At 43.3% G+C, this 14,096-nt stretch overlaps 1 protein-coding gene across 1 annotated transcript in view; it reads right to left on the bottom strand.

Annotated features, from left to right (window-relative positions):
- The window catches only part of tcaim (T cell activation inhibitor, mitochondrial), a 59,035-nt gene extending 46,413 nt beyond the window's left edge, over positions 1-12,622 (bottom strand). The window contains exons 1-3 of the mRNA XM_080472105.1: positions 12,587-12,622; positions 10,430-11,252; positions 10,173-10,305 (exon numbers count right to left, since the gene is read on the bottom strand). Coding sequence (XP_080328231.1) covers positions 10,173-10,305; positions 10,430-10,464 — 168 coding nt within the window. The 5' untranslated portion in view covers positions 10,465-11,252; positions 12,587-12,622. The remainder of the gene's footprint in view (positions 1-10,172; positions 10,306-10,429; positions 11,253-12,586) is intronic.
- Positions 12,623-14,096: the final 1,474 nt, after the last annotated feature.

The following is a 14,096-nucleotide window of genomic DNA, read 5'->3' as shown; positions in this document are numbered from 1 at the left end:
AATAGATTGTTGAGTAATATCCCATTTATGAATACCCATATGCTGATACTTGGAGGAGATTTCAATTGTGTGTTTGACCCGACCTTGGATCGGTCAAATCCTCGCAATCGGAATCGATCTGCTATGTCTAAAGTGTTTTCTGATTTTGTAAAACAGAATGGTCTTGTTGATCCTTGGAGATCTCGTAATCCCTCTGGTAGGAAATTCTCTTTTTTCTCTCAGGTTCATCATTCATATTCTAGGATTGATTATTTTTTTATTGACAGTAGGCTTAATTCAAGTGTTAAATCCTCTGATTATTTAGGTATTGTTATATCCGACCATTCACCTTTATTATTAGATATTCAAATGTCTACCCATAAACGCAGCCTTCCACATTGGAGATTTAATTCTCTTCTCTTGTCTGATAAAGAATTTTGCAGTCGCATTTCAAATTCTATTGATGAGTTTTTGTCTTTTAACCGAAATGAATCAACTTCATATTCGTTGTTATGGGAGACACTCAAATGTTACCTGAGAGGCCAAATTATTTCTTACTCTGCTGTTTTGAACAAAAGGATTAATACTAGACTTAATGAACTCACATCAGCAATTAGTAACCTGGATTTAAGGTATTCTCTGAACCCTTCTCCTGAACTATTTAAGCAGCGTTTTGATTTGCAAGCAGAATTTGATCGAATTTCAACCACAGAGGCTGAACGTTTGTTGTTACGCAGTCGTAGCTCGTACTATGAACATGGCGACAAAGCCAGTCGTTTACTAGCTCACCAGTTGCAGCGACAGGCAGCCTCCCGTTTGATTCCGAGTATTAAGGACTCACATGGTAATACCATCACAGATTCCATGGAAATCAATGCTACTTGTAAATCGTTTTACGCTTCATTATATAAATCTGAATTCCCTAAAGACAAAACTAAAATGAACAAATTTCTGGTGAATCTTTTAAATCCTGTCATTGATACTCATATCACTGAGCAACTGGACTCTCCACTCTCCCTTGAGGAAATATTAAAAGCAATCAAAGCCATACAGTCATCCAAAGCCCCAGGCCCCGACGGGTTTCCTATTGAATTCTATAAAAAATTTATTGATAAACTTGCTCCACTTCTATTATCTGTATTTAATGAATCCTTTGATATTGGTTCCTTACCACCAACCATGACACAAGCTACCATTGCTCTTCTTTTAAAGACTAGTAAGGATCCAACCTCCTGTGGCTCTTACAGACCTTTATCGCTGCTCAATGTAGACGTTAAGGTGTTGGCTAAAGTCATTGCATTCCGTTTAGAGAATGTGCTTCCGCACATAATATCTGAGGAGCAGAATGGTTTTATTAAGGGACGTCAGTTGTTTTTCAATACACGTACACTTTTCAACATAATTTACTCAAAACATTCATCTGAATTTCCTGAATTGGTGATCTCTTTGGATGCTGAAAAGGCGTTTGATAGGGTTGAGTGGGAGTACCTGTTTGCAGTCTTGAAGAAATTTGGATTTGGTGATATATTTATTTCCTGGATTCGTCTCCTTTATTCATCTCCCAAAGCCTGTGTTCATACCAACGATGTCTATTCAGATTATTTTACTCTTGAACGTGGAAGTCGCCAAGGATGTCCTTTGTCTCCTTTGCTATTTGCCATCGCTATCGAGCCACCCTCTATTTCATTAAGATCTTCCCCATTGTTTAAAGGAATCATCCGTAATGGAATTGAACATAAATTATCACTGTATGCGGATGACTTATTATTATATATAACTGATCCCACGCTTTCGATCCCTGCTGTTTTGGATATTCTGGAGAACTTCAGCACCTTCTCAGGTTATAGATTGAATTTAAGTAAAAGTGAGTGCTTTCCCATTAATTCTACTGCATGTCTTCTTCAACAGTCGGACTTACCTTTTCAACTCAATCCTTCAGGGTTTAAATATCTGGGTATAAATGTGACCCGTTCACTATGTAGCCTTTTCTCAGCTAATTTCACTCCCCTTATCTCAAAGATCACATCTGATATTCAGAGATGGGGTAACCTCCCCCTCTCATTAATCGGCAAGATTAATGTGGTGAAGATGAATATTTTGCCGAAATTGTTATTTTTGTTTCAGTCAATTCCTCTTTTTCTGTCAATACATTTTTTTAATTCACTGGATAAGATAGTTAGTTCTTTTATTTGGGGTGGGAAACCACCTAGGGTTCGTAGAACTTTACTGCAGAGATGTAGACTAAGTGGAGGACTGGCACTACCTAATTTTCTGGCCTATTATTGTTTTTCTCATATCTCTAAACTTTGCCACTGGTTAAAATCTCCCGGTCTCTCCTGGTGTAATTTGGAACTATCTTCCTGTAGGGGTTCTTCTATTCCCGCTTTAATTTATTCCTCGCTTCCTATAAAACCCTCTCTATACACTGATAACCAAGTGGTTCTTAATACATTAAAGATCTGGTATCAATTTAGGCGGCACTTTAAATTTATAGCTACATCTTCCTCTGGTCCACTAAAAAACAATCACTTATTCCCTCCTTCGCTTTCAGATCCGACATTTACAGTGTGGCATGATAAGGGTATTACACAGTTAAAACATTTGTATGTTGATGGGATTTTTGATAGTTTTGTCAATCTTTCATCTCGCTACTCCCTACCTAATATTCATCTGTTTCGCTATTTTCAAGCCCGCAATTTTGTTTCTAAATGTTTTTCTGATTTCCCCTCTTTACCTCCGGATCACCAGTGGGAAACCATGCTTTCATTTGTTCCTAATCAAAGAGGAATTATTTCAAAGTTGTACAGTATTATTTTGGATTTGAACAACCATTCTACTGACAAACTTAAAGGTACATGGGAAAAAGAGTTAGGAATACAAATACAGGAGGAATCCTGGCAACAGGCAATAGAGAGGATACGATCTTCCACCTCTTGTGCTCGGCTTGGACTTATCCAATTTAAGGTGCTACACAGGGTGCATTTCTCCAAGTCTAAAATATCTGAAATGTATTCAGAAGTGGAAGACAAGTGTGATAAATGCCATGGCTCTCCTTGTCACCTCAGTCACATGTTTTTTCTTTGTCCTGACCTAAGGGCTTTCTGGGCAGGTTATTTTTCTATTTTGTCTGCTGTGCTTGGGTTAAATCTCCAACCTTGTCCGCTGATTGCGGTGTTTGGGATTCCTGACCCTTCACTTACACTTAATTCAATGCAAAAAGGCATAATAGCTTTTACATCCTTACTGGCAAGACGTTCCTTATTGTTGCACTGGAAATCTGCTAAGTATCCTTCCGTCTCCCAGTGGCTCAAGGATGTTATGTTTTTTTTAAAGCTTGAAAAAATAAAATATACGTTGGGTGGGAGTACGGGGAAATTTTTCCAAAAATGGCAACCATTTATCTCCTATTTCACAGACTTACAAGTATTGCCCAGCTGATACCCAAACTGTATGTGCCTGTTATAGCTTTCCGTTATTGTGTAAATAGGTAAAATATTCAATAGGATGTGTGTTGTTGAGCCAAGGTGGGGGGGGGGGGGGGGTGTTCATTGTTTGCACAGAAATCTGTAATCTAATATCATTTATTTGTTTTACTGTTTATATGACTGTTCGTGTGCACTCATGTTGTTGAAAAAGCAAAAAAGATCATTGAATTGTATTTTGTGATTAAAAATTGGTATTTTTCAATAAAAAAAAAAAAGAAAAAAAAAAAAAGAAGCCAAACTTAGACACAAGCCTTCTCTCAAACTACAGGCCAATCTCCAACCTTCCTTTCCTGTCAAAGGTTCTGGAGCAAGTAGTGGCTAAACAACTCCAGGATTATCTGCAGGAGAATAATCTGTTAGAGGACCTTCAGTCCAGCTTCAGAATGAACCACAGTACACAGACTGCTCTGCTAAAAGTTACTAATGACCTTCTAATGGCCTCAGATAGAGCTCTTCTATCTGCTTTACTTCTTCTGGACCTTAGTACTGCATTTGATACTGTCCATCATAATATACTCTTAAAGAGATTAGAAGATGCCGTCGGCATTAAAAACTTAGCCTTAAACTGGTTTAAATCATATTTATCTGACCGCTTTCAATTTGTTCATGTAAATAACAAATCTTCAATGCATGAACGGGTCCTGTGTGGAGTACCACAAGGCTCCGTCCTCGGACCCATATTGTTTAATCTCTAGATGTTACCACTCGGAAATATTATTAGGAAACACAACATTAACTTTCATTGTTATGCAGATGATACTCAGCTCTATTTATCAGTTAAAGCCAATCAGGCCGACCAACTTGTTAAACTAGAGTCCTGCCTCAGGGACGTTAAGTACTGGATGTCTATCAACTTCTTAATGCTCAACACATCCAAGACTGAGGTTCTAATCCTAGGTCCTAAAAAGCTCAGGGATTACTTTTCAGATAGTCTGATTACCTTAGATAATATTACCTTAACCTCTAACAGTGATATTAGGAACCTGGGTGTTATTTTTGATCAGGATCTGTCCTTTATGTCCCATGTTAAACATGTCTCCAGGACAGCCTTCTTCCATCTAAGGAATATTGCAAAAATGAGAAACTTCTTGTCCTTCAAAGATGCAGAACAAATGCTTCCTGCCTTTGTGACTTCAAGATGAGATGATTGTAACTCCCTAATGTCAGGATGTCCAAACTCCTCTGTTAGGATCTTCCAGCTAGAGCAGAACGCTGCTGCAGGTTTACTAACCAGAACTGGAAGAAGAGAGCACATCTCCCCAGTCTTAGCATCCTTACACTGGCTTCACATCAAATCTAGAATAGAATTCAACATCCTTCTGATCACATCTAAAACTCTTCATCACCAGGCTCCGTCCGATATGGAGAAACTTCTAGAAGGGTCTCACCCTCCACGAGCCCTTGGCTCTGAGGATGCAGGACTGTTGGTAATCCCTAAAGTCCTTCAAAGTAAAAGAGGAGGCAGGAGTTTCAGCCATATGGCTCCTTTACTCTGGAATCAACTAGCAGCCTCGGTCCGAAGGGCCCACACCATTAGTTTATTTAAGAGGAGACTAAAAAGCTTCCTCTTTGATAGAGCTTCTCATTAGGAATAAAATAGGAGCACTAAGTTGAGCTGCTCTAGGCCTAGACTGCTGAGGGGATTTCCTCTCTCCCGTTAAAGGGAGGAACTCTACATTTGGAGCTTCTGTTTCTTGTCTTTCTTTCTTTCTCTCTGTGTAACAACATTACTGGAGCCACCAGATCCTGACAGGAGGGGAGCAGGATCCAGGGGATCAGACCCAAGACTCCCAGAGTGGAGTTACCACGGTCCTACTACCCGACCCCCCCACAGCACCGGGACCCCCCCACAGCACCGGGACCCCACCGCAACGGCACGGCCCTTAAACTCCAGACTGCGATTGGTTCATCATCAGACCAACGCTCATCATAGACTTTTCTTAGTATTTGTACTTCTCTGGCCTGTCTGCCTCTCTCTCCCTCTTCTATTCCTCTCTCTCTCCCTCTTCTATTCCTCTCTCTCTCCCTCTTCTATTCCTCTCTCTCCCTGTCCTATCCCATGTACTTCTCCCCCCAACCGGTCAAGGCGGATGGCCTCCCTTCCAGAGTCTAGGGTCCGCCCCCTTTCTTCCTGAAGAGGGACTTCTTATGAACTGTTCTTCCTGCGAGGGAGTTTTTCCTGGTTTCCACTGTTGCTTGTTCCATCTGCTGCTCTGGAAAGTTTAGTTGGGTTCTGTTGTTCTCTATCATTGTAAGAGGCTCTGAGATGTTTGTTGATGTGATTTAGCACTTTACAAATAAAATTGAATTGAATTGAATTGTTGCCATGAAAAGTTGGATAGCACAGTGCTACTTCCCTAGCCTGCTCACTGGCTGCAAACTGTGGTATGATTTCCTGACTCATTCCTCCTGGTCTCATTGAGACCCGCCTCCCTTCAGGAAATCCAGTCCACAGTTTGCAGCCAGCGAGCAGAGCAGCAGCAGGGAAACACTGGGGATCATTTCAGCACCATGAAGCAGACCAGGATCATGGAGCAGACCAGGATCATGGATCACAAATCTCTGCAGGTTGGGTTAGAACTTTCTGATCCGTGAATTACGTTGATATCAGAACCCGATCCCGGATCGGATCGGCTCCATCCCTAAAAACCACGAGCCCGTTCGGGCAAGGTGGGCAGATGACATGCGCAGGGCGCGCAGGTCGTCATGTGAGCAGTCAAATCGCAGCCCTTGCGATTAGAAAATCCCATTTTATCATATCGCAATATTATTGCAAATGCAATTAATGGTTCAGCCCTAGTATGTACGGTGCTGTCGTCGCTGTGTGATCAGCAAGTCTCCTCAACCTGAAGCCAGAGAACCTCTTGAGAGTGTCAAGACCTCCAGACCTCTTGAGTTGGTTTGCATAGACTTTTGGTCAGCTGAAGACTCTTCTAACAAGTCCCTTGATATACTTGTAGTGACTAAAGTGGCCCAGGCCCATCGCTGTCCTAACCAGTCGGCTAAAGTTGTTGCTCAGCAGCTCTGGAACAACTTCTTCTGCGTCTATGGTTTTCCTTAACAGGTGTACTAAGACCAAGGGGCCAACTTTGACAGCTGGTTGATTGAAGAGATGCTCTAGGTTGCCAGGGTGGAAAAATCCCATACAACTCCTTACCATCCCATGGGCAATGGCGCAGTTGAGAAGTTCAATCGCACCTTTGGCAATATGATCAGAGCGCTTCGACCTATAGTCAAACACAGATGGCCACAGTTGCTGAAATCTCTCACCTTCTCCTATAATGCCACTGTCTATGACAGTGATTCTCAACTGGTGGTCTGCGGACCCCTAGTAGTCCGTGGTGTAATTGCAAGGGGTCCGTGAAAATCAAACATCTCTTAAAAAAAGATCTTCTGACAGGGTCCTCAGCAGCAAGCGGAGCCTCCTGTCTGGCCAGCGGCCCATTAGCTCCACCTCAACTTAAATAAGGTGCGATTTGTGGGTAAAAAAATGCGCCACTCTACCTTTTTAATCCTCATCCCGCACCGTAGTCGAAGCCAGAGTCTAAGCACATCTGACATAATCACGTCAATGCTGCTCCACTCGGACGTCCACGGTTTTCACGACTCGCGAAACCACACATCATCCAACAGCGAGTCCAAACTAAAAAAAGGAACAACCTGACCTGCAGCGTGAAAAAGTGGAGCAGGAAAAGCGTCAGCTGAACTCTGACCGGACTGAACAGTTTCATTTTATATTTCCGGCCCATGCTTGATCTGCAGCAGACCAGAGCGGTCAGCAGAGTGGATCAGGACTCCAACTCTCTGCAGCAGACCAGAGCGGTCAGCAGAGTGGATCAGGACTCCAACTCTCTGCAGCAGACCAGAGCGGTCAGCAGAGTGGATCAGGACTCCAACTCTCTGCAGCAGACCAGAGCGGTCAGCAGAGTGGATCAGGATTCCAACTCTCTGCAGCAGACCAGAGCGGTCAGCAGAGTGGATCAGGACTCCAACTCTCTGCAGCAGACCAGAGCGGTCAGCAGAGTGGATCAGGATTCCAACTCTCTGCAGCAGACCAGAGCGGTCAGCAGAGTGGATCAGGACTCCAACTCTCTGCACGCTGCAGCTTTAATACCAACAAGCCTCCAAAGTCCAACAGCCACAAAACAGAAAATGAAAACATACCGTGATACGTTTGTATCACAGTATTGGCACAACAGCGCATCATCGCTTGTTTCATGGAACCTTGCCAAAACAAAGAAACCATTTTCTGATGCTGAGTTAATAAAATTTTTTAAAAAAGCCCAATTAATATGGTTGATGAAGTTTTAAGTCACGAGGAGAAAAGAAAGAAAACGGTTGTGGAGCTGTTAAAGGTGTGTTCACACATAACGACAAGTTTGGCACGAATCTCGATTCATGGCCACGGATCACGATTTGGAGCTGAATTCTAGGATTCATGCCGTCACCGACAGTCGCCACCTTTTATCATGAGTTACAAGTAAGAGCAGCAAAAATGGCGGATCATCACCAGTCATTACGCACCGTCAGCATTATTGTTCCACCGTGTTGCAAACTAATATGCCCAAAGCTGCGCTGCGGCCGGCTGCTGTGCGTCGTTGCGCATCGTCACTTTCATTAATCTGTCAGGAATGTGCTGAATCGGGAGATTTTGTTATATTCAGTTGTGTATTTTGCTATGAGAGACGTGTCCAGCCGCCAGGACGCACCGCGCACCAGAGGACATGAGAATCAGCGTCTTGTGGAGGCGGGTGTTCGCCCAGGGCGTAAAACAAGTGAGGTCAGCATCAGGTCAGTTTAAAAACATGTGACTCCACCCCCCATGACTCCACCCCCCCAGGTCTTCTCCCAGCAGCTACTGAATAGCTGATACACTCCAGAGCGCTCAGCATTCAGAGAAACTCCATGGAGTTGATCAGAGAGGAAGATGTGCTTTTTCATGTCACCCTCAACACAGCTTAAATTATTACTACTACCTTGACTACTATTACTCATAATAACAATGACAGTAGTAATCATGGTAACATCAGCTAAAACATCTGCAATTAAAACAACTTTTACTATATGAAAAACCCTACGACCCTTGGTTTGACTTGCTGGTCTGATTTTTGCCCTCGGGGGGAAATAATTGAGGACCCCTGTCCTATTACATTTACAGGGGTGGGGGCGGGGGGGTCCTCAGGGTTGATCTTAAATATGAAGGGGGTCCAGGAAACCAAAAAGGTTGAGAACCACTGGTCTATGAGACCACAGGCTTCACTCCTTTTCAGCTGATGTTGGCGGTGGACCTGATGTTTGAGTGTGAGCTTTTGAATGGTCAGGTGGTGGAGGTGGTAGACTATGATGCCTACATGCACCGCCTCAGGAAGGACTTGGCAGATGCGGTGAGGATTGCCCAAATCTTGACTCGGAAGCAGCAGGAGAGACAAACTGACCTTTACAACCGCAAGCTGAAAGGTGCACCGGTGGATGTTGGAGACAGAGTCCTTTTGGCCAACAGAGAGTGTTGATGTTAGGGATAGGGTTAGAACGAGGAAAGAAGATGCTTGCTGATCACTGGGACAACCACTTCTACACTCATACCTTCAGTCTCAGGAACTGTGACACAGACCAAGAGAAAGTGGTCCACAGTGGAGCAGTCCACTCCAGAGGTTGACGGTCCTGCTACTGATGGCTTGGTGGAGGCTGTTGTTGCAACTGACCAGTCTGGTCTTCATTTGTATTTGTATTTTATTTATTCCATTCATTAAAAAAAGAAAATAAAAAAAAAGAAATCAATTTAATATTAACAGCTCGACTGTTGGTACTGTCTGTTCTGGAGAAATTCTGGTATGTTAATCCAGGTATCAGAAATATCCTGGTATGTTAATCCAGGTAACAGAGATATCCTGGTATGTTAATCCGGGTATGAGAGATATCCTGGTATGTTAATCCAGGTAACAGAGATATCCTGGTATGTTAATCCGGGTATCAGAGATAGCCTGGTATGTTAATCCAGGTAACAGAGATATCCTGGTATGTTATTCTGGGTATCAGAGATATCCTGGTATGTTAATCCAGGTATTAGAGATAACCTGGTATGTTAATCCAGGTAACAGCGATATCTTGGTATGTTAATCCAGGTATCAGAGATACCCTGGTATGTTAATCCGGGTAACAGAGATAACCTGGTATGTTAATCTGGGTAACAGAGATATCCTGGTATGTTAATCTAGGTAACAGAAATATCCTGGTATGTTAATCTAGGTATCAGAGATATCCTGGTATGTTAATCCAGGTATCAGAAATATCCTGGTATGTTAATCCAGGTATCAGAGATATCCTGGTATGTTAATCTAGGTAACAGAAATATCCTGGTATGTTAATCCAGGTATCAGAGATAACCTGGTATGTTAATCCAGGTATCAGAGAGAGATCCTGGATATGTTTATCACTGTTCGTAGTCCAGACCTCTGGTCTCTGTTTGTGTCCACGAGGGATTAGCTGAACCTTCTAGACCTCCTGAACCTCCCAGAGTTCCTGAACCGCCCAGACCTCCTGAACCTGCCAGACCTCCTGAACCTCCCAGAGTTCCTGAGCCTACCAGACATCCTGAACCTCCCAGACCTCCTGAACCTCCCAGACCACCCAGACATCCTGAACCTCCCAGACCACCCAGATCCCTAACCGATCTCTGAGGACCTGAACCCGGTCTCTGAGGACCCCTACCCGTTCTCTGGGGTGTTGACCGAAGAAGTCCGGATGTACGGCGAAATAAAACGGCCGGAGGGCGTTGACGGCTTCGGCTCCAGACAGCGCCCTCTGCAGGACGGAATGGAGAACGACACGGTGCCTCTGCAACCTGCACAGGAACACACACACACACACACACAGAGTAACTTTAACACACACACACACACACACACACACACACACACACACACACACACACACACACACGCACGCACGCACACATTCAGAGTTACCTTGCAGTGCAGCACAACAACACGTGGGTGGACATGTCTACGCCAGAGTTTGGGTGGGTTCAATCCCAAGCGGTGGGTGTGTTTAATTCCAGGCGGTGGGTGGGTTCAATCCCAAGCGGTGGGTGTGTTTAATTGCAGGTGGTGGGTAGGATCAATCCCAGGCGGTGGGTGGGTTCAATCCCAAGCGGTCGGTATGTTAAATCCCAGGCGGTGGGTGTGTTTAATCCCAGATAGTGGGTGTGTTTAATCCCAGGCGGTGGCTGTGTTTAATCCCGGACAGTCGGTGTGTTTAATCCCAGGTGGTGGGTGTGTTTAATCCCAGATGGTTGGTGTGTTTAATCCTAGATGTTGGGTGTGTTTAATCCCAGGCGGTGGGTGTGCTCAATCCCAAGCGGTGGGTGTGTTTAATTCCAGGCGGTGGGAGGGTCCAATCCCAAACTGTGGGTGTGTTTAATCCCAGGCGGTGGGTGCGTTTAATCCCAGATGGTGGGTGTGTTTCATCACAGGCGGTCGGTGTGTTTAATCCCAGATGGTTGGTGTGTTTAATCCCAGACGGTCGGTGTGTTTAATCCCAGACGGTGGGTGTGTTTCATCCCAGGCGGTCGGTGTGTTTAATCCAAGACGGTCGGTGTGTTTACCTGTGCAGGTAAAGTGTACAGGTTAAAAGTGACGTGTCGAGGAATGTGTCACATGATTTTGGTTCTGATCACATCAGTCTGTCTGGGAGCTCAAATAATCCAGATACATGTTAGAAGATGCCCCCGGTGTTTTGGATTCCCTGGTATCTGCGTTAACTGGTGAACCATCAATGACAGACTGGGAGCTGAAACAACACACACAGAGAACAGTGTGAAGACAGTGGACACAGTATAAAGACAGTGGACAGGGTGAAGACAGTGGACTAAGTATCAAGACAGTGTGAAGACAGTAGACACAATATGAAGACAGTGGACACAGTATGAAGACCGCAGACAGTGTGAGGACAGCGGACATAGTGTGAGGACAGTGTACAGTGTGAAGACAGTGAACACAGTATGAACAAAGTGGACAAGGTGAAGACAATGGACTAATTGTAAGGAGACAGTGGACAGTATGAGGACAAGTGGACACAATGTGAGGACAGTGTGAAGACAGTTGATACATTCTGAAGGCAGTGGACAGGGTGAAGACAGTGGACATAGTAAGAAGACAGTGTAAAGACAGTGGACACAGTGAGAAGATAGTATGAAGACAGTGGACAAACTGTGTAAACAGTGTAAAACAGTATATTTTCTTTTAATGTTTTTGTACAGGGTTTTGTACGTGGTCCCTGAATAAATACATAGACTAATTAACTAAGTAAACACAGTAAACAGTGTAATCAATGTTAAACAAAGTTAAACAGGTAAAAACCATGTTAAACAGTGTAAACCATGTGAAACAGTGTTAACAAAGTTAAACAGTGTAAACAAAGTTAAGCAGTGTTAACCATGTTAAACAGTGTAAACAAAGGTAAGCAGTGTTAACCATGTTAAACAGTGTAAACAAAGTTAAACAGTGTAAACCATGTGAAACAGTGTAAACAAAGTTAAACAGTGTTAACCATGTTAAACAGTGTTAACCATGTTAAACAGTGTAAACAAAGTTAAGCAGTGTTGACCATGTTAAACAGTGTAAACCATGTTAAACAGTGTTAACCATGTTAAACAGTGTTAACCATGTTAAACAGTGTGAACCATGTTAAACAGTGTAAACAAAGTTAAACAGTGTTAACCATGTTAAACAGTGTAAACCATGTTAAACAGTGTAAACAAAGTTAAGCAGTGTTAACCATGTTAAACAGTGTAAACAAAGTTAAACAGTGTAAACCATGTTAAACAGTGTAAACCATGTTAAACAGTGTGAACAAAGTTAAGCAGTGTAAACCATGTTAAACAGTGTAAACCATGTTAAACAGTGTAAACCATGTTAAACAGTGTAAACCATGTTAACAGTGTGAACAAGGTGACCACAGATTGATCAGCTGATCATGAACTAAAGTGTCTGATCGTGTCTGAGTTCCTCCGGAACAGGACGAACTTTAACGAGTTCATGAGCTCGTCAGTTGCCCTTCGTTTGTTATTCACGCTGCTGCTCCTGAAAAGGAAACGTTATTTAATGAATGTGTCGCTCCGTTACCTGCAGGCTGCTTCAGGACTTCCGGTGTTTCTTGTCGAACTCTTCCGCCGCTGCTGGTGTGGAGGAGACACTGCACTGCAGGCTGCTTCTGGACTTCCGGTGTGTCTGGTCAAACTCTTCCGCCGCTACTGGTGTGGGGGAGACACTGCACTGGATTCAAACAGCTTTTCAATTCGTTGCCCTTGGAGATAAACTCAGTAAACTCACGGACATTTAAAACCCGCTTTTCTTTTTTTCTTTTTCTTTTTCATCAACAAACATAAAATAGAGATTTTTTTTTTTTTTTTAATGAATTCAGAATTGATTGAATGTTTGTTTTTTAAATCCCTGTTAAAAAACATAAAAGAGGTTTTTCCCCAAAAAATGTACATTCATGACCATGGAATTCTGCAAAAATGATGGAGTACACTGGGGAGTACACTATGGAGTACACTGGGAAGTACACTGGGGAGTACACTATGGAATACACTGGGGAGTACACTATGGAGTAGACTGGGAAGTACACTGGGGAGTACACTATGGAAACCACTGGGGAGTACACTATGAAATAGATTGGGGAGTACACTGTGGAGTACACTATGGAGTACACTGGGAGGTATACTGGGGAGTACACTATGGAATACACTGTGGAGTACACTATGGAATACACTGGGGAGTACACTATGGAGTACACTGTTGAGTACACTATGGAGTAAACTTAGGAGTACGCTATGGAGTACACTGTGGAGTACACTATAGAGTACACTGGAGAGTAAACTATAGAGTACGCTATTGAGAACACATGGGAGTACACTATGGAGTACACTATGGAGTACACTATAGTGTACACTCAAGAGTACACTATGGAGTACACTATAGGGTACACTGGGGAGTACACTGGGGAGTACACTGGGGATTACACTGGGGAGTACACTATGGAGTAAACAATAGAATACACTTGAGAGTACACTATGGAGTACACTGGGGATTACACTGGGGAGTACACTATGGAGTAAACAATAGAATACACTTGAGAGTACACTATGGAGTACACTATAGGGTTCTTTTTTATTTTTCTCATTAGTGTCCCCCCACCTGACCCAGGGTCTGTTTCCACCCCCACCTGAACCAGGAAATGTATCCCACCCACCTGAACCAGGGTCTGTTTCCACCCCAGCCTGAACCAGGTTCTGTCTCTGGAGGTCTACTAATAGAATCAGGAGAGATGTCTCTGGAGGTCTATTACTATAATCAGGAGAGATGTCTCTGGAGATCTACTAATAGAATCAGGAGAGATGTCTCTGGAGATCTACTAATAGAATCAGTAGAGATGTCTCTGGAGGCCTATTACTAGAATCAGGAGAGATGTCTCTGGAGGTCTACTAATAGAATCAGGAGAGATGTCTCTGGAGGTCTACTAATAGAATCAGGAGAGATGTCTCTGGAGATCTACTGATAGAATCAGGAGAGATGTCTTTGGAGATCTACTAATAGAATCAGGAGAGATGTCTCTGGAGGTCTATTACTAGAA

The sequence above is a fragment of the Lipophrys pholis genome, assembly GCF_963383615.2.
Source record: "Lipophrys pholis genome assembly, chromosome: 9".
Classification (NCBI taxonomy): domain Eukaryota; kingdom Metazoa; phylum Chordata; class Actinopteri; order Blenniiformes; family Blenniidae; genus Lipophrys; species Lipophrys pholis.
Note: the sequence above shows the minus strand (reverse complement) of the source record. Positions and strands in the feature narration are given on the sequence as shown.